Source organism: Malaclemys terrapin, chromosome 3, assembly GCF_027887155.1.
Source record: "Malaclemys terrapin pileata isolate rMalTer1 chromosome 3, rMalTer1.hap1, whole genome shotgun sequence".
NCBI classification, from domain to species: Eukaryota; Metazoa; Chordata; order Testudines; family Emydidae; genus Malaclemys; species Malaclemys terrapin.
This window is the reverse complement of record NC_071507.1, coordinates 96589927-96611518: the sequence shown is the minus strand read 5'-3', so window position 1 is coordinate 96611518 and position 21592 is coordinate 96589927. Positions and strand designations below refer to the sequence as shown.

Below are 21592 nucleotides of genomic sequence, written 5' to 3'. Positions count from 1 at the left end.
GGGGGACATGCCGCTGCTTCTGGGAGCTGCTTGAGGTAAGCGCTGCCTGGAGTTTGCACCCCTGACTCCCTCCCATGCCCCAACCCCCTACCCCAGACCTGATCCCCCTCCCGCCCTCCAAACCCCTCAGTCCCAGCCCAGAGCACTGGAAGCCCAGATCCCCCTCCCACAACCCCTCATCCCTAGCTCTCCCCCCCCCCCCCCCCGAGCTTGCATCCCCAGTCGGAGCGCGCGCACACACACACACCTTCCCCAACCCACTTCCCCAGCCCGGAGCCCTCTTCCACACCCTGAACTCCTCATTTCTGGCCCACCCCAGAGCCTGCATCCCCAGCCGGAGCTCTCACCCCCTCCCACACCCCAGCCCCCAATTTCATGAGCATTCATGGCACGCCATAAAATTTCCATACCCAGATGTGGCCCTCAGGCCAAAAAGTTTGCCCACCCCTGATCTAAAAAGTGCTTCCAATTCAAAACAAATTAGTGAAATAATTTAGCTGGAAGTGGAAGGTAAGACCAACTTTAATTCCACTTTGCATGGTGACAGGTTTCAGAGTGGTAGCTGTGTTAGTCTGTATCAGCAAAAGCAATGAGGAGTCCTCGTTTTGTTTTGTTTTAATTCCACTGAAACTCATCCCTGCCCCAAATCTAATTTTGAAGAAAGGCAGCTATTTCAAAGAACTGGCTTTTTCAAAATGAATTTGTTTACTAATTTTTTTTTTTTTTTTTTTTTTTTTTTTTTTTTTTTTTTTAGTGGAAGAGCTTAAAAGTTGACATTTTTAAAATGCTTTTTTTAATGGTAGTAATATCTGTTATGTTGAATGTTTTGAGTTGTGAATTCCCCAAAGTTACAGTGTAAGAGATGAGTTCTAGAGAGAGGCCATTTTCTTGGTGGCATAATTAGATTATCTTACTAAGTATAACTATTCTGCTTAAGAATTATTTGTTAAAGCTGCACAATGCAGTTATTGAAAAGGTGATGCCTTTTTAGAGTGCATTTGTTATTTGACATCTACAATTCTGAATGCCTATTTATAGCCAAGATTTAATTTAATCTCAGAAAACAGTGGGCAGAATAAAGGAACCAAGTATGTTGTGTTCATGCATGGAGAGACCAGCAAGAATTCCTGTGCCCTAATGCTACTATAGTTCAACTTGAAAGGTGGTGAACTTCAGCAACATTTTAGCCTGGTTGAAATGAAGCTGAATATGCAGATTCAGAGCAGTAGACTGAACAAGGGAGGGGCAAATAAAAGAATGAAGTTGTGTCCAGCCATGGTTACAAAGATGTAATTTAGATGAGGAAGGTGTGTCTTCTAACATCAGAGCAACTGTGCATTTCCCTCTGTAGTGGTGGGCACAGGAAAGGGACTGTGAGTAAAGAAGAATTACCATTAATATAATGGGATAAAAGTTTTGAAATGTACATACTTGTTAAGAATTCAAGAAGCATCCTGTCAAACATTTTACCATTAACCTTCTGCATTGACTGTCACTTGGGGAAGAAAGGAATATAAAAGCTTTGCTAACTGTACTGTAATCTCAGTAAAATGTAATCTCATTTTAGAGAGAACGGTGTATTTACTCCTATGTATGTACCTGTATGAAAATGGTTTAGTTTAAACTAGGCTGCAGAGCTACTAACAATATTGTGACAGTTTTTATTTTTCCAAAATAAATTCACAATGAGAATGAGCCATATTTTTGAAATGCCTGTAAATGGACTGTTAGGTGCATACATTTTACTTGTGTTGCAATGCATCAGCAGCACATGATACGTGTCTTTTGTTAGAAATCTCTGCAGTGCTGTATACAGATTAAATAGCTACTGCATTGCAGAGAGTTATTAATACATTACACTGCACTTTCAGTGAGGATGTCAGCGTGTCCTACAGAAGAACTTGAGCCTGAGTGTACTCTTACTGTTGAATTATGGGTTTTTTTAATGTTGCTGAAGGGAACCTATTTTTTTTCAGTAAGTTCTTAACTAATCATGATGAATTATAGAATGACATCACCCCAGCCTCTCTAAACTCAGTTTGCTAATTAAGTTTAGAAAGACAAGGCTTTGTTTTTAAATGAAAAAATTTAATATTTTCACAACATTTGATCATGATTTATTAACACAGTTTTTATGGTAGTCAAACCCAAAGACTTCTGAATACTTCATAGAAAAAGCCCTGTAACCCTCAGAAAAACAGTCAAAAACCAAATGAAATGGAACATGGACTAGTATAAAAATTACTTCCTACTCCATTATCCCAGCTACCCTTTTTCTCTACCACTTCTATGAACTTCATTAGTGTAATAAATATTTTAATAACATGGTGTGAACTCAGGGCTGGATTCTGCAGTTCTTCAAGTTTATTTATGTAGTGCAAAATGAATTTAAAGTGTCAAAAGATTCCTATTGGAGAATCCCCTGCGTAGGCTGAATCTCCCCTACTTTCCCTTATGCCAGGCAGTGGGTGTTTCAGGAGCAGCAAGGTAAATGGATGTGTGCAGGGGTACAAGAAGTATGACACAACCGGGATCTGCTGCACCCAGTTCTTTGCTGGTTTTGGGTACCAGATGGACCTTATGCAAGAAGCATAAATTAAAGGGGGCAGATTTAATTTATGTCTCAGCCAAATGACTGGGAATCAAGGAGCTTCTATTGGCACCCTGTCAACCCCCACTGTTCACAAATCAAGCCGTAAGATTTTTGTGGGTAAAAGTTAAAGAACTTAGCAGCCTTTTCACTTTGAGTATATTATTATTTATTTGTATTACCATCACTCCTAATGGCACCAACTGATGGCCTCGTTGTGCTAGGCAGTATACAAGCACAGCAAGAGATAATCCGTGCCCCAAAGTGTTTACAACCCAAATAGATAAGATAGGGAAAGGGGCAGGGGTGGGGGGACAGCTAGATCCAAGCATCCAAAAAATCACGAGATTGTCGTATAAATAATGAGATTTTAAAAAATGTGGGGTTCTCTTTATCCGTCTTCTGATTTTTGAGAATTTGGGTTCACGTATCTTTGTACTGATAGAGCCTAGCTCAGGGGTTCTCAAACTGGAGGTCAGGACCCCTCAGGGGGTTGCGAGGTTATTACATGGGGGGGTCACGAGCTGTCAGCCTCCATCCCAAACCTCGCTTTGCCTCCAGCATTTATAATGGTATTAAATATATTAAAAAGTTTTTAATGTAGAAGGGGGGGGGGGTCGCACTCAGAGGCTTGCTATGTGAAAGGGGTCAGCAGTACAAAAGTTACTGGCCTAGCTGGTATCCTCATGGCTCATAAGCAGCTGATCTACCCCATTACAAAAGGGACCCTCACCCTGGCAGAGCAGTAGGTGCAGGTGAAAATTATTCATGGCCTTAGAGTACAAATTTAAATGGAGACAGAGGTCATTCGATGCACAAGGAGTGGGAGGGAATTCTGAGCATAAGGAATGGCTTCAAAGATGATGTAAAAGCTACATCCTATGCAGGCCAGAGTTGGGCCTGCTGCCATAGATACACTCTCCATTGCCGTTCTGAGAATTAGGTGCCACCAGCTGGAATCCCAGCTGATTTCTGCTGGGCCTCGAGTGTGACATGAAATACTATCTCCTCTTCTCATAGGAGATGGGAGAAAAAATCACCTTCCTGGCTATTCAGTTTTGCAACTTTTCTTCACTCTCCCTGCTAAACCAAGGCAAAGTTAATCTACTATTACAGTGTTTAAATGCTCTTTCTAGTGCTAGTTATCCAGTGCAGGCAGAACGAAAGAGAGAGTGGCACTGAAGAACTCACAGGCAATTTGAGAATAGGTGAAAGCCTCCATTGACCATGCACTGAGAACACGAAATCCTGCAAAGGTGAAGAGCCAGGAATAGGGTGCCCAGACGTTCAATATGGAAAATCTGGGACCCCGTCAGGGTGGGACTAAGGCAGGAGACCATTCTGGCCACAGGAAAGTATGCACTGGAGGAAGAGGAAAAGCAGTGCCCACATTTTTCCTCTTCTCAGCAAGGCAACACCAACCCCTTCTTCCCTCTCCCATTTCAGATTAAAATCTAGATATGACACAGTAAAGGGCAACAGCAGGGATAATAGGATGTATCCAGCAGTGCTCCCTCTAATGCTGTCTCCCTCTCCCAACTCACTCTGTTGTGTACCCTCTGTTAATTTGTATGGCCAAAAAATATTCCCCCTGCTCTGAATCACATCTCATTTCTTGTTCTTCTCCACTTGTAACTCTGCTTCTCCTCCTCCTAAGTGTGTTTTTGTTCTTGTTTTGTTTTTATATTTTCTATTCTTTTACCTTTTCTTGTCCTTACTTTCTTCATTCTTTCTCTCTCTTCCCTCCCCTTCCCCCTTCCCGCCCCCTTCTCCATGCTTTTTCCTGTCTGTTTCCCTGTCCCCTAACCAGGCTTCTTTCTGTCCTGCCCTGCATCACCACATTCCAGTGCTGATTGATCAATGTGTGGGTTTAATATTGTTTTCTAAAAATCTCTTATTTTTTAACTCTAAAAATATTAAGATTTTACAAACTTACTGGAAAAGTTTTTCTGGACCTGCTGTAGAGCCAGCATAAGGTCCAAAATGATCCTATTTAATTAGCAGCATAAATTCACATGGAATTTCTAGCACTGAGGGATTTCACAGTACCATTAAGTTGATTTATTTACTTTGCATGCTTATCAATATCGTCTAGTGAATCAAAGGGTGAAGCGTAAAATATGCTGTGGAAGTGTGGGTTATATTTGATGTTTTTACAGCCTTGTGCCTGAAAGAATAGAAGTTCCAGGGTGTTGCTCAGTGAAGTGTGCATTTTAAAGTTACCCACAGTGGTGTCTATTGTCCTGTCCGTGAATTGAATGATGTCATGTTTCATTAAAGGCTCTTAGTGATGCTGAAGACTGTGGTGGGTACACTGGGAAAAAGGCAGTGAGAAAGTTGTGAATCAGGTTTCTGTGAAGCCTTTGTGTATAGGGTTTTTATATAAAAAAGCTGACTCATGCAATATTTCTACCGAAGGAGTTGTACAGACTAGTAAGAGCTTCTCATTTTACCTAAGTGCTCAGTGAGGTAATTCTGGAGCCGCTGAAGGCAGAGGATGCATTTATTCTCTTACACACAGGTAGGTTGTGAGTTGTTCACAGAGCATTTGAGATACAGAGAGGAACTTGTTCATTCACTGTGTAAGGAGCCAGAGACATTCCACAGTGGTGAGATACTGTCGCAGAGGATTTTCCCTCACAACAATGTTCTGGGACATTAGTGTGGTCTGATATGACAGAAGGCTATTCTACTTTAAATATGGCACAGTGGGGAGATTAATTTATGGAGGCAAGTTAGTTGATGGATTTTGTTCCTCCCCTTTCCTTGTGATCTTTAATAAATGGGATTTCTGTTGCTCAAAGTTCAGTTAAAGTACTTGGATAGCTGTTGTACATGAGGGTTACGAGTGAATCCACAATATTATGTGTTCTAATGCTGCAACTACTGTCTTTCCAATGTGATTTTGTTCGCACAGGGAGTGTTAAGTTGCAGATGATACTATGTTCATGTACATTTATATTAGGGGTTCAGTAATGAAATAAAAGTTAAAAGTTGAGTTTTCCAAACTTGAATACTTTATAGGAAGGCCAGTTGTGTGGGGTTTTTTTTTTTTGTATTATTTTTTACAAAGGACTGTTCTTTGCTTTACTAATAGTCATAGTAGAGAATGTCTTCATCACAGAAATGTATTTATGTAAATAGTAATGTAGTGGCATCATTGCAGTGTATGCATTTTAATGCAACTTTTATTCCTTTTTCAAACGAGAAACTTCTCTCTCTCTGTGTTGTTTAATTTCAGATAAGGCTATCCTTTAATTTCAAATTTAATATATTTAGCAGATTGGTTTAGTAAAACTTCTACTAAATACATATACAGCATAGACCAATGCCTTTTTATTATTAAAAGCTTTAAACAAAACTGTAACTAAGGATTGAAAGACATACTATAGTCTTATTTTTATTCAGCTGAACTTTCAGAGCATCTGAAGTAAAGTCTGATTTCTGCAAACAGTTATTGTGTAGATAACTTAAACGTAATTTTCATACGAGAAGAAAGATAATGCAAATTCTGAATAGTAAAATTTAAGTTGCTGGTGAGGTGCGTGTAATATATCTGTAAAATTACATGTACTAAACACGGAGGAATAAAAACTAATACTCAAAGGCTTACTTTTTGTTTCTATCTCAAATTGCATTATACTATTGTATATATATGTGTGTGTGTGTGTGTGTGTGTGTGTGTATGTATGTATGTATGTGTATATATGTAAGGTTTTATCTGTAGTCTTACTAAGCATTATAACGAGCATCCCAGTTGCCTGTTGGTGTGTAATGAATGTATTTTTCACCTTGCACTGCTATAGAATATACACGACATTGTTTTTATTAGTTAAAATTCTCCTGTTGGGGAGGTGCAAGTGGGTTGCATGTTGTTTCGTTGGGAGTCAGCCAGACTGACTGGGAAGCCTAACTAAGGGGATGTCTTCACTAGCAATGTTAAAGTGCTGCCGCGGCAGTGCTTTAACATGGCCGTGTAGCCGTGGCACCAGCGCTGTAAAAAAACCACCCCCACGAAACTTGCAGCGCTCGGGGCAGGGTGGGGCATTTCACACCCCTGAGTGAGGAAGTTGCAGCGCTGTAAATTGGCAATGCAGACAAGGCCTAGATTAATGGAAAGCCAGGAACAAGAAAGATCTTGGTCCTGAAGCACATTCCCTCATGAGTGTGGACAAACATGTAATTATCCTCATCTCTGTGCTGAACTAACAAGTAATTATTGTTATTCCTTAATTAAAGTATGCAGATTTCAGCTTTTCAGAACACAAGTTAAATACTATTATTCAACCCTTCCAAAAGATCTGTTGTTTTTTACTTGTTGTTGCAAAAATTTCAGTAAACAACAAAACACATAACAGAGTAACAGGTAATGCATTGGGTCAAATGTAGGTCAAAGAGTACAACACTTATGTAAGTATATACTTCTCAGAAGACCTTGCATGAACAATAATTATGTAAGCAAAAGATTAGTCTTTTTTTGCTCCACCTACACAATGGCCAGATGATGTCCTTGGGAACCGTGGGTGCTCAGCAACTCTGTAAGCCAGCCCTTCAGTGTGTTTGAAAAATGAATTTGCTCATAATGAAGAGAAGTTTGAGAGAAACAGGATTTTGAGGGAGGTTTCAGTGTTCTTTGAGGTGTACACAGTAAAAGAAGTTAAATCATTGGGATCATAATATTAGACAAATCTTTATTAGGGGTGGTGATTTTTTCCATTGTTAACACCTTTGAGATTATTTTGCCAATCAGGCGGTAGACAATTTGGGCAATCTACTGAAGAGGTATTTGCAATGGAGATGGGCCCAAACAACAAAAGCAGAAATCTTAACTTCACCAAGGGAGGAAGAATGGGCTTGTAGTTAGGCTTCTGGAGTGCATTCAGTTCTTGGATTTTTCCAACAGATTGTTCGTGTTCCTTATTTTCCCCCATCTGTAAAATGGGGATAATACTTTCCCACCTCACAAGAGTTTTGTGGGGATAACCCGGGAAAAACTCAGATATGATGGTGATGGGGGCTGTTAGAAGAACCTATAGGTAGAACAGAAGTTCAGTGGCATTCAGATCCAGTTTTTATTAGGGCTAGTCTCTAGGCTTATACTAAGCAAAATTTAAAAGCAATTGCAGCTGTGCAAAATGTTTGTAATATAACACAAAAACACTGGAGACAAATCTGCTTCCTGGTTTTGTTTTAAGCTCAGAACTCCAGTCAAGCATGTCATACAATTTTGCTGAGATTCACAAACTTTTTGTAGAACCTGAACCCATTTTAAACAACCTAGGGTGACTTGTAGTTCTTGCTCTGAGATCATGCAGAACCGTTGAGGTTTTTTTATGGGTTCAGCATGAAGTTTTGAGAAGTGAATCTATAGGATCACTTACCTATTGATTTAAAAAAAAAAAAAAAAGTTTCTCAAAAAAAAAGTTTCTCATAAATTGCTGTGAAGCCAAACTGCAGAGTTACACATGGCTGTAAAAGTACTAAGAATTTTAATTAAAGAAAAAAAAATAGTTTCAGGGGAGCAGGAAGAAGGATAAAACAGAACAAGATCTTTAAGGGGGTAAATGGTTTGCCTGGTGTACTCTGTGTACCATTCAGTTGCATACTTTACATGGTGCTGCATGTTTACCTTTAATGACTTTTATGAAAACGGATGATCCTTGGTCAAATGTGTTCTATGTACAGGTAACTCTGCTTTCAGGTGCCCTGAACTCTGTTGTGTTTGCCAAGGTCACACTTCTGTAGGCTTTTAAGAGGAAGTGCATTTTAACTACTGCAACTAATCCTTGTTGTTTTATAGGCCATTAAATTGTTGTAAAACAATCAAAGAGAACATTATGGAAGGTTTAAAAGGCCACGTTAAATTTTACTTATACCTTGTGTCTGTAAATATATTTATTTGAAAAACTTCTATTAACATTTCTTACAACTTCAATTTTACTGACCGAAATTGTTGGGTTTTTTAAATTAATGAATGGCACAAATATTTGTGGAGCAAACATTACTTAGTAATACCTTCATGTTATCTGAAAACCAGACAACATATCAGCGAAACAGGAAGACAGAGTACGAAGTAATTGAATGAAACAGGAACCTTTTATGTTCCAACCAAATGGAACTAATCATGTGTTCTTTGTCGTGTACTTTAGTAATCTATTTTATGATAAGTTAGTGTAAGGGTATCCCCGTTACCTTATTTATCCTGTGCAGTTTTCAAGAGCCTCTAACTCTGCACTGCTAGCCTCTAATTTCTAACTTAACTTGTAAGATGATTTCACACTGATAACAAAAATGCATACTTTTTTTCTTATCAAAATCAATAAAATAAACTTCAGTTTAACTATTTTGCTGCAAAAATATATTTCCTTTATATTGTTCCTTTTGGAGTTTGCACTTGCTATCAGAGCTTATTCAAGAAAATGTTACATGCAAGAGGAAGACAGGGAAAGGTGGAAGGTAACATAGTCTTAAGATCTGGTCCTTCTCTTTCTTACAAGCATAAAATAGGGCATGGTGTTAAGCCAGTGTTAATGAGAGGATAATCAAGCCTTTAAGTCTCTAATGGCCAAATTGTGTCCTCTGATATATACTTGGCAGTACCCCTCAATGTTGATGTACACATATGCATCAGAGGGCAGACTATATTGTAGACAAGTCAGAGCAACCCACTTTTATGTAAATATTTTTAAAAGAGCTTGGTGTTTGTTTGCAAAAGTTGCCAGTCTGGCATTCTCTGGAGAATGAGGTTCTGGCTATCCACAGACCAGGTGCAGCATAAGTCATGGCAGTGCAAGTTTCCCATACCTCCAATGTGCCTCAATTCTGACCTGGAGGGGCCAGTTACAAGAGTAGGAAGGTTCAGTTCACAAGCTCATTCACTTCTTGGCTTCTCTACTGAGACAGAAGCTTGGTTTCTCAACTGTGGACAGCTGCCCATTGAATTAAGTCTAGGGCGGAGTGAAATTCAGCATGTCCATCCCATTGGAAATTTGGACATTTCCGCATTTGTTTTCATTCGAAATTGGAATGAAAATGTGAAGTTGCAAAAACTTTCCTGAAATGGAAATACTAACAAAAATTGTTTCAGAAATTGTTTCAACATTTTTGATCAAAACAAAACAATTAAACAATCTCCCCCACCCAAATTAAACATTCCAAAAATTTGTTTTGATTTGTTGAAATGACATGAAACACTTATTTTTGAGCCACTTCTATGTTATACTGCATTTTCTTCTCAGTGCATTTCCTCATGGGAATTTGTAGTTTGAGACCCCGATGCCCCCATTCTCTCCTGTGGGTGAGGCTTCCTAGCCAGTTTGACTCTCTCATATGATGCACCACACAGAGCTAGGCCAGAGGGAAATTTGTATTGTATTATCAGTGATGTAGTCCTCCAGGGAACTCAGCCCATAGGAAAGAATGGAGGCCTGAACTGCAACTCCCAATGCACTGATAGGCAAAAGCAGTTTAATGTTTTATTGAACCGATTACAAATTAAAAGATTGGGGTCAGATCAACAAAACAAAATATTCTGATTTTGAGTCCAACTGACCCAAACTGAAATATTTCATTTAAATTTTCCTAATGGAAAATTCAATTTTCACCAAGATCAAGATTTTTCCTGTGGGAAATTTTGGTTTTGTGGAAACTGCATTTCCTTGCCTAATTTGACCACCAAATTGTTTTCTCCCAGGCCACCAAACCACTGTTGGATAGCTGTAATGATTAGCCACGTTGACCTAGTGGTGAAAGGTATTAGATTGTATCAGTGACCACCATTGAGCCTTCCAAAGCCTTTTGTTTCAGTTGTCTGTGGAACAACAGATTTGCATTTGTTTTGTGTGTATGTGGTTTTAGATGACTGTTGGCTAATTTGTATTATGAGATACTGTAACAGTGAAAACATTTACTTATTTTTCAGATGACTACCATTTGCCTCTTGATGTCTTACCGGCTGTGACGGATGGTCCTGGCCCCAGGACAACAAAGGAAGACTTGTGCAGGGGGAACAGACCTTTCCGCTACTGTGGAATAAATACCATGGAACTGTCAGACAGCGACCGTCCTGTCAGCTTTAGTTCCACATCCTCCTCTGCCTCCTCCAGGGATAGCCACGGTTCCTTTGGTAGTAGAATGACCTTAGTTTCAAACAGCCATTTGGGTTTGTTTAACCAGGATAAGGAAGCAGGGGCCATAAAACTAGAGCTGATTCCAGCCAGGCGATTTTGCAGCAACGAGCTACAAAGATGTAACCCCACAGAGCAACAGAATACCAAGGAAAGCCTTGAAAAAAGGCCAAATATGCCACGGAAAGCTGAATCTAAGGGAATGAACAAAAACTGTGCTATGTCCTTGGTCACAGAGCCCACAAGTCCAAAGCTCCTATACGTTGACAGAGTTGTCCAAGAAATTCTGGAGACCGAGAGGACGTACGTGCAGGATTTAAAGAGCATTGTAAAGGTAGGAGGCTTGGATAGAACTGCCTAATTTGGTAAATTGTATCACATGAGTGTTCTACAGGGGAGATGCACAAGAAAAGGATCCATAAAATATGTGATCTTATAACCAGGGCACTTAAACTTTGCAGTAGTGCAGGCAGGTCTGACAACTTGCCAGGAGCCACATATAAACTTACTACAATGTTTTTATACATGTATGCAATGTTGTTATAGCTGTGTTGGTCCCAAGGTATTAGAGACACAACAGGGAATGAGGGGTGGTGGCAAGGTAATATCTTTTATTGGACCAGCTTATGTTGGTGAGAGAAACAAGTTTTGGAGCTTGTACAGAGCTCTTCTTTATAAATGAACACATAATTACTGCTAGCATTTGTAGCTTCTTTGCAGGGTCGGCTCCAGGCACCAGCTGAGCAAGCTGGTGCTTGGGGCGGCAGATTGTTTGAGGTGGCATTCCGCCCAATCCTAGGGCGGAATGCCCGCTTTTTTTTTTCCCCGCACCGGCTGCCCTGTAGGGAGCGGCGGCACGGAGAACCAGAGTGCTCTGCAGGGCAGTCCTCTTCCTTCCCTCCCCGCTGACCGGAGCAGAGCCCTCGTGGCAGGAGGCGGCGCAGCGGGAGGGGCCGTGTGGCAGCGCCCCTGCTGTAGCCCTGGCCGCCTCCTTCTCTCTCTTTCTCCCACCCGCTCCTTCCCCCCCCCCGCCCCAGCCGGTCCCCCTGCACCCGCGCTCCGGCTGTGTCGCATGGTTTTTTTTGCTTTGCCGTTCTGGCCACCCCGTTTTGTTTTTTGCTTGGGGCGGCCAAAAAGCCAGAGCCGGCCTTGCTTCTTTGGTAGGTTAACATAAATTAATGCTCGTTTTAATTAACTAGTAATAAAAACAATAAAGTAACCTTTGTATTTAATATTTTTACCCCTGGTAACCCAAGTGATTAGCCAGTATGTTCAGGGTCTTATGCGTTGTTTTCATTAGGAATTAAAATTGGTGGTGGAGTCCTGTAGTTCTTTGATGCTACCCTGTTTATTTACAAAGAATGTCTGTTTCTGTGGCTTTTCCATTTTGTGTGCGCGCACACAAACGTGCAACTGCTGTTCAATCAATCCCCCACCCCTGCATTTTTGTATCAGACCCCTTGGAAGCCGCTTGGCGCGTATGGCTCAGCTTCTCCTCCAGCCTGTAAAGGATAGGGTCCCATCATAGCAAAGAAATCTCTTCCCACGTAATAAGGATAATTGGACAAGAGTGGGACCCCATCTCCCTGTATTTTGGGCAGGGACCCTTATTGTTTCAGCTATCTATAAAGGAGCTTCAGGGTGAATGTTACACCTGCCAACTTCAAAGAGATTCCTCCAGGCCCCCAGCAAAAAAAAAAATGCTCCACTGTCACTTTCCAGCTACAGGGAAAGGATCACAGTGCCCTGCCTTTTAGGGCTCTGTATGTAATTCTGTTTAGGTTCTTATACCATGCCCATCACCATTGTACCTGCGCACCTTACCTGCTTATTAAAATGACTCCTATGTCTCTTTGACCTCCTGCCCTGTGTGTATAGATTTACTACAACAAGATGATTTCAGATGATTTCACAGGAGGTGAATGTCTAGTCTGGTAACTTTATAGTATAGCTGCCTAAAGCTACATATGTGTTAAATGCATCACTAATCTGGAAAAGAAAAGGTGGTCTGTTACTGACAAAAAACAAAATGATTTAGAAGAGTGAAGGGGGAAAATGATTACTGGGGCTTTGATAATACCAATGCAAAAAAAAAAAAAAAAAAAAGCTCACACAAGTCTTTTCCTGCAGAATTACAGTATTTTCTATGACTGGTGGGATTACACTAAAATCAGTTCAGATTTCATTTTTGTAAGGGTTTAAAGCAAGATTGTATCACAATGTTAAAACAAGTCATCCTATGTACAGTCATTATTCAGTACACACAGGATTAATCTAGTAAACATGGCCTGCTTTTACCTTTTATCCCCCATTCCTCTCTGCACATGTTTATACAGATACATACAATAAATTATACCACACTACTGGAATCTAAAATAAAGATAATCTTGAAATAAGGTACCCAGTTAAATTTAGAATGGCCAATAAATCCCTGCTAGAAACAGCTTAAGCATCACCAAATGCTGAGTAAATGAGACAAATCATCTTGCAATTATGAAAGTGCTGTAACTTGCTCTTCAGGAGAGCATTTGTGAAACTGTTAAAGCATTTAGAATGTCTAATTAAAAGAAGTCTTCACAGCTTTGTGAGGTTTTGGCAGATTAATTGAAAGTCAAAATACTAGGCAAGGGGATTTTTAGTTTAGCTGTAAAGGATAGGGTCCCATCATAGCAAAGAAATCTCTTCCCAAGTAATAAGGATAATTGGACAAGAGTGGGACCCCATCTCCCTCAGTGTTCGTGTGGTGTTTGGGTTTTTTAACCCATTGCACATGACCCTGTCTCTGATCCCCTTTCTCCCCCTCCCCCCCCCCATCCACAGGACCTCAGTGATACCATATGAATTTGCCTAATAGCCCAAGCATCACAAAGAGGAAAAAAGGGGCAGAATTCATGGAGATCTGCTTATTTGTATGATCATTCCAAACTCTGAGTTCAGTGGCTCCTGGCCACACATTGAAGCAATGAGTCTCTTAGCCTCAGCCTTCTATAAGTAGCCCATACAGGTTTGGAGCCAGTTGACTTGTTGGGGAGCCAAATTTAAATGAGAAGCAGCTAATGCACACTATGACATAAATATGGGTTGGGATTTGGTCCTTTGTCAGGAAACAGAGAGAGGAGAAAAGAAAAGCGAAGGAAGCAGCAAAGGAGGACAACCAGAGAGTGTGAAGTGTGGGTTATGAAGATATAACTGGAGGAAGGAAGGTGTGAGGAAAGGGGAACAAACTAACCAGTGCAAAGTTGAAGGGAAATAAGAGCGCAAATTACAGGAGACAAAAATTGAGAAGGAAATGAAAGAAAATATAGAAGGAACAGAGTAAGAAATAAAGGAGAAACTGGAGCACAGGTTAACGGGGAAGCAAGGAGAGTAAAAAGGGGTGGGGGTTATGTGGACAGGTAGAAAGTACACTGACTTGGGTGGGACTGCACTGTATGAATCTGTAATATGAAACTATGTATGCTTTGCCAGTGAAATATGTTTCTGAGGATCTTTCTAATAGGTAACCATCCGTAATGTAGCTGTGATTCTGTTCCTGCAGAGAAATACATAAAAATATTTGTGGGTTACTTCTCAAAAGATTGACTCTGGGCTGCAAACTAAAATGAAAAATAAGACCAGCTTAGAGCTATAAAAATGGTTCATTAACACTGGCTGGTTGAAGTTCCACGTAAGAACATGGTAATGGCTAGACATGGGATAAAACTGACCAGTGTAATATCTCAGGTAGTATCCCTCTCTGCCTCTGTTGTTTATTAGAGCATTTAAGAAAGTTGCAGTTAGCATGCTCAAGTTGAGAGGTGATGGGGTGGGTGAGAAAAGTAAAACTTCACTGTGTGGGCGGGGGGGGGGGAGGTTGTCAATTATTTAAATGTGAAATTTTGTCAGCATTGCTTTAGTCTTCAAAAAGTAGGGTGGTCTCGATGCTAACAGCACCAAACTGTTGGACAGAGGCAAAAAGGTCTTTCGTAGCAAATGGCTGTTGTGATTTTTAACTGATATTGGAGGCCTGCTGAGGTTCCCCAGTTTTCTTGTACATTTCTATGCAGAAGTATTTAGACAGTTAAATGAATGACTGGAGTTAGCACAGGGTTTTCACTACATGATCCTCTTGCCCTAGGCGGGGACACTTTTAAAAACAAAGTCTACTCAGGGAAACCATTTTGTATGGTATCTAGAAATGTAGTTTAATTATTACTGTTTTGAGGAATGACTTTGTGATTCTTAGGCACGGGATATACAGAAGACAGACATAGCAATTGGGTTAGAACAAACTTTTTTCTGCTGTTAGGTATGTTTAATCAGGTGACACTTACAGGGTCATTATAATTTTGAGTTAGTTCAGCTTGATGCCTACTTTGGGAAATTAGTGATACCAAACCAGATAGCTGGGCTTTCTGCTTGCCTCACTTTGATAGCAAGCACATTGGTCCACAGCAAGGATTCAGTGTCTGCAACATAGGTCTCCAGTGAGTCCCTACAACACAGGGAAGCAGGAAGGCAAGAATGTTTTCTCCTCTTAAAAGTAATTTCTCAAAACTTGATTCAATTAAAAAAATACGTAAGATAAATAAAAATTCACTCATAATGGTTAACTAATGCTATAAAAACCTTTGGAAAACTGAAAAATTTGATGGTTTTGTTGTTACTCTACAAGTGGCTACTAATGACTATTATTGATAAACATTTATATTGTGATAGTAGCAGAAGTCAGAACCCCATTGTGCTAGGTGCAGTATGACTTTCTTATTACACACACACAAAACTATGTTAAAAGAACCATTATTAAGGTTGCAAACTGAAGCACTAAAGAGTTAGCAGATGGCAGAATTAAAGTTGCAGAATTAAAGTGCAGCCTAAAGTTGACGCCCTTGTGCATATGCATTATGATACAGTAATTGCTACACCTCCTCCAGCTTCTGCAACAACTGAAGCAAGGATTCTACATGCAACTGTCTCCTTCAATACACAATCCTAATTAATCCCCAGCAGATCCATTCTGTGCACTGAATAAGACAAGGGTCCAGTGGAAAAAATAGTATTATATACTGTATGTAATTAAATACTGTATTGTAATGCATAGGTGCAAGAGGGACAAATTAAGGTTGCACAGACAACCTTAATTCTGGCATTTCCTAGCATTTGACAGTCTGACTTTGCAATATTAATAACCTTTAAACATTTTTTGTGGCCAATTTTCTAGTAAACTAAAAAAACAGAAATTCCGTCATGTGGCATCATATTGCCATCAACATGAGTCATCAGCAGGGTTGGAACTTCAGATCCACAGCATGGACCTGTGCTGCTTGAGCTAACAGGGTAACTGGTAGCAATAGTAGGTTACCATCCTCTACATGGATCAGCTCTAAAGGGGGACATGACACTTCTTCAGTGGGTTTCACAGATGGTGATAATTTCACAAATTAACTTTTTCAATCACGATAAATTTTTGTGAGTTAATTGCGTGAGATAACTGTGATTAATTGACAGCCCTAGTAACAAGCCTTGTGGATAGGGAGGAAATGGTAGATGTGATGCATCTTGACTTCAGTAAGGCTTTTGATACTATCACATGACCTTCTTATAAATAAACTAGAAAAATATATAGCCTACATGAACCTACTGTGAGGTGGGTGCACAAATGGTTGCAGAAGTGTACTCAGAAAGTAGTTATCAATGTTTCACAGTAAAGCTGGCAGGGTATACCAAGTGGGGTCCCATAAGGATTTGTTTTGGGTCCGGGTCTGTTCAGTGTCTTCATAAATGATTTAGATAATGGCATAGGGCGTATACTTGTAAATTTTGTGGATGATACCACGCTGGGCGGGGTTGCAAGCGCTTTGGAGGACAGGATTAGAATTCAAAATGATCTTGACAAAACGGAGAAATGGCCTGAAATAAATAGGATGAAATTGAATAATGACAAATGCAAAGTATTACACTTAGGAAGGAACAATCAATTGGACAAATACAAAATGTGCAATGACTGCCTAGGAAGAAGTACTGCAGAAAAGGATCTGGGTTATTGTGGATCACAAATTAAATATCAGTCAACAATGTAATATTGCTGCAAGAAAAGCAAATGTATTTCTGGGATGTATTAGCAGGAATTGTAAGACGCAAGAAGTAATTCTTTCATTCTACTCAGCATTGATAAGTCCTCATCTGGAGTATTGTGTTCAATTCTGGGCACCACACTAAAGGGAAAGATGTGGACAAACTGGAGAAAGTCCAGAGGAGAGCAACAAAAATGATTAAAGGTTTAGAAAACATGACCTATGACGGAGGATTGAAAAAACTGGGTTTGTTTAATCTGGAGAAGACTGAGGAGGGACATGATGATAGTCTTCAAGTACATAAAAGATTGTTATAAAGAGAAGGCTGATAAATTGTTCTCTTTAACCAATGAAGACAGGACAAGAAGGAATGGCCTTTAAATTGCAGCAAGAAAAGTTTAGGCTAGACATTAGGAAAAACTTCCTAAGTGTAAGATAAGCACTGGAACAAATTGCCTAGGGAAGGTGTGGAATCTCCATCACTGAGGTTTTTAGAAACAGATTAGACAAACACCTGTCAGGGATTGTCTAGATAATACTTAGTCCTGCCTCAGTGCAGGGGACTGGACTAAATGACCTATTGAGGTCTCTTCCAGTCCTACATTTCTTACCTCGCCGGTCTCCACTCCTCAGGATTCTAATCCAAGTACCACCAAGTCCTAGTCTCACCCTTCTAGACTCCCTGACTCAATCACCCTTTCGCTAGTAAAATCTAAGACATTTCTACTGAGTACATGCAACTGCAATTTTTCAAAGGCTTTTAACTTGGTCAGACAGGGCTGGCTCTGGCTTTTTTGCCGCCCTAGGCAAAAAAGCCACCCGCCGCCCCCCTTCCCCCCAGAGCGGCAGGGAAGGGCGCCGAGCAATCCCCCACCGGCCGGAGCGCCAGGGCGGGGAGCCCGGCCGGGGCTTTCCGCTTTCCCTGGCGGCCAGAGCGCCGGGAGCAGGGCGGAGAGCCCCCGGCGGCCAGAGCGCCGGGAGCAGGGCGGCGAGCCCGGCCGGGGCTCTCCACTCTCCCCAGCGGCCAGAGTGCCGGGAGCAGGGCGGAGAGCCCGCCGCGGCTCTCCGCTCTCCCCGGCGGCCAGAGTGCCGAGGGGAGGGTGGAGAGCCCCCGGCGGCAGGAGCGCCGCAGGGAGAGCGGCGAGCCCAGTCACGGCCCCGCTCTCGGGCCGGAGCGCCCCGCCGCGCCGCCCCCCTCCAGGCGCCGCCCCAAGCACATGCTTGGTGGGCTTGTGCCTGGAGCCGGCCCTGTGGTCAGATTTGGGCAGATTTTCACAGGGATGGGAAAAGGCATGTCCCCAATGCAAAGGGACCTGCCAAATTTCAAGTCCCTGCTCCAAAGCAAGGGAGCACTAGAGCTTTTGAAAGAAAAGTTTGCCAGAATTTAATGTGGGCAAAACAATGTATTTTTCACTAGAACTTTTCTCATATATGGCTAAACTGTTTTGGCTGAAAACTTCCAGAACAATTCAGCCTGAGGCAGATGCCTAGGATTTAACATTTCAGCCCAAATTATTAAACTTTGGCAAAATTTTATGAGCAATTGAAAACAGGTATACTTTATGAAAACTTCATAATGGGAAGTTTCAGGTAACCTTAACAATACCAGTGCTACTATTATGTATTATTTACATAATAAATGGAAGCTCTGCACATCTAGAGTATGAAAACTACATTACTCTTAATAGAATGTGTTGCCACATTTATGCAAATTTAAAGACATAGGCTTCTTCTGTTCCAATTGTCTTTCCCTCTCCAACTACCATTTTCACTCCTAAGTATGGTGCCTGATGTTTCCTTTATGTAATTGTATGCGGAAATTATGTTTAAAAACAGGAATAACTGGTAGTTTTTTCCATTTAAGAATACAAACTCTGGTACCCATCAAAAAAGAAATAGGTTGTCTTATAGCAAATGCCCTTCTCTAAGCAATGCTTCCTAGACAAGAACATTCCAGAGGCTGCTCAGTGGAAAGTTACTTGAACATAGTTGAAAAGATAGCTGAGATGCAAAAAGTCTTTACTAGGCCCCCTGAAGACAGGCATAAATCCATTGCGCTTTGTGACAGTGCTGTAATCAGCAAATAGTAATAATTATAACCGATAACGTTCTTCTTAGATCACCCGATATGGGAGGGGCTGCTATTGTGAAGCTGACATCCAATCTCAACAATCTGTATTTTCTTGAACACATTAAACCCAAAAGACTAGATCTGCACTAACATAATGATGCCTGTAAAGCTGCAGGGCGATACCACAGCTTCAGGGATAGGCATTACTGTTTGGCAAGGGAATATGAGCCTCAGAAAGATTGCTGACAGGGTTCGTTTATTTATTTTAAATCTCCTGCACAAAAGAGAGAATGCAGGTGATAGGTGTGTGGTGTTCAGGCAGTTCACTTTAATTTTCTCCATGAACAGTGTGACACTTTAGAAACAGGCTTTCCCCCCTTCGGGAGGCCAGCTAAAGACTTTTACATTGCCTGCCCCCCCTACTGAGAGAAAAGCCATTCAGTTTAGATTTAAAGTAGAATAATAAAATTCTTACTGAGATATCTTGCTTCTTAGTGCCACTTTCCCCTTTTAGTAAGATAAAATTCCAAGTAAAGGTAAGACTTTAAAAAGCAGTTATAAGCAGATTAGTTTTCCATTAGCTCATTCTCCTTTCGTACTAACCAGAAATAGCTCTGTAGGTCTTTAAAAGATTTGGATGAGCAAATACAATTTGTTCATGGCTATTAAAAATAATTATACTGATGAGATTTTTCTAATTGTGGATGGTATTAGATATACAGGTCTTTTATTCTGGTGAACTTTCTCATTGCTGGCACACAGAGACATGAAGGAAAAATTGTCAGATTTTGTTTTCATTCATACCTGTGCAGTCTCACTGACTTCCCTGAGGATAAATGGCTGCAAAGGCAGGGAGAATTTTGACTAATTGTATTCATATGTGAAAGTTTAGGTTAAATTTGTCTCTGTTACCCCAATGTAAATTCAGAGTAACTTCCTGAAGTCAATGGAGTTTCTTTGGATTTATACCAATGTAAATTAGAACAGAATTCTGATATATTAACCTAATTTGTGTTCCTTGTTGTGGGAAATGGTTTCTGTAAAATAACCAGTAAGGAGCTTGCTGTTTCTTTCTAGAAATGAATATATTTTAAATGTTTATATCATCAGTGTTTTTCTATTTTCTATTTTTGGTGTTTTTAAAAGTATATTATTGTAATCCATATTTAAGATTATTGGAGGGTGAGATGTCTAGTTCAGAAATATACCTGGTCTTGTTACATGTGTAAACAGTTGTTCGTGCTTCCTGCAAGAATCGGCTAATATAACTCAAACCTTTGCCTCCTGAGGCAAAATCTTATTGTTTTAATGGGCCCTTTCAGTTTTGCACATGGTATTTTTGCTTTTTGGACATAGGCCATATTAAATATCCTAAAGCCTGAGTGAGTGAGTGGTGTGCATATACTGTTCTTTACTATATGTTTGTCTTATATTGTTTCAGATTAAAAAGTTTCCTATAGTGGGGAGGGGGATAGCCCAGTGGTTTGACAATTGGCCTGTTAAATCCAGGGTTGTGAGTTCAATCCTTGCGGGGGCCACTTAAGGATTTGGGGATTTAGTTGGGGATTGGTCCTGCTTTGAGCAGGGGTTTGGACTAGATGACCTCCTGAGGTCCCTTCCAACTCTGATATTCTATGATTCTATATACTCCAAGTTACCCTAGAAAATTAAAACCTTATGCCAACTATGTACACTTTTATGACTCCTACAGCCTGCACCCTGGTCAAAAGGTTCTTTCTTGCTGTCATTTTTGCCCAGAAAAGGGGCTTATTACAGTATGAATAAAGTGTATTGTAAACAAAGGATATCTTTCTAACCCAACAGAGCAGAGCTTAAAACGGAGATACTATGTGCAAATTAAGGCACGTATTAGGATTGGTTCTAGGCTAACCTCATACGAAATACATAGTCTTGACTAAATGTGATTGTCTCATACTTTCATTTATAATAGACATTATAATGGCCTTATCTCATTTCTCACACTAAAAGCTGTTCCTATCTCTTGCTCGATATGTCTCTATTAGCTGGAAAACTCTGATGTAAAAAATAATAATCCCCTTGGGCTTTTCCCTAACTGTTCGTTGTATCTACCTGTTGTCTCTCATTTTAGAATGTAAACTTGTTGGGGCAGGGACCATCTCTTTGTGTTTGCCCGGTGCCTACCCAGAACATGACTTGGACCCTATGCTGTACCACAATACAAATAAATAATAATAACTAACAACTTAAAGCTGACTTTAAAAACCCACTGTTTTTTGATCAGTATGAAATGGTAAATTATGCTACAGTAATAAATAAGCCTTCTACAAATCCACTGTTAATCTTTGTAAAGCTTTCAGTGGAGGATAAGTGGCCAAGATAGCTGCTACTGCTGCTCCAATGAACTATCGAATTGCTGAAAAGACTTACTGCTATTGTGCTCACTTTATTTGGAGCAATGGATAAATCACTCAACCATGCTGTCTGTTTACAGCTTAGTAAATGCTGTTCTAAATGCAAATCAAAGTAGATAAAAGGGTGAGAGTTAATCTACTTCTGTTCTGGAAAGCTTTGATTCTTTTCTTTTGAGGGGAGGGGGGAAAAGTGTAGTTATATGTGGAATGCACCATTTAGGAGTTCTTGTCATCCTCAAGAGATTCCGAGGGTGAAATGTTGTCTCTGTAACTAAAGTGAGGTTGGACCATGGGGTTGTGTTACCATTTAGTGAGACCCATAGAACCTCTTTGTCATTTAGAAAGCCATAGACAATACA

The 21592-nt window shown here is 40.5% G+C and overlaps 1 protein-coding gene across 5 annotated transcripts in view; it reads left to right on the top strand.

The window, feature by feature from the left end:
• PLEKHG1 (pleckstrin homology and RhoGEF domain containing G1) overlaps nucleotides 1–21592 on the top strand; it is a 220167-nt gene that overhangs the window by 131687 nt on the left and 66888 nt on the right. For all 5 annotated transcript variants that reach the window (XM_054023199.1, XM_054023197.1, XM_054023200.1 and 2 more), the window contains one exon: nucleotides 10512–11050. In XM_054023199.1, the coding sequence (XP_053879174.1) occupies nucleotides 10631–11050 (420 nt within the window). In that variant the 5' untranslated portion in view covers nucleotides 10512–10630. The remainder of the gene's footprint in view (nucleotides 1–10511; nucleotides 11051–21592) is intronic.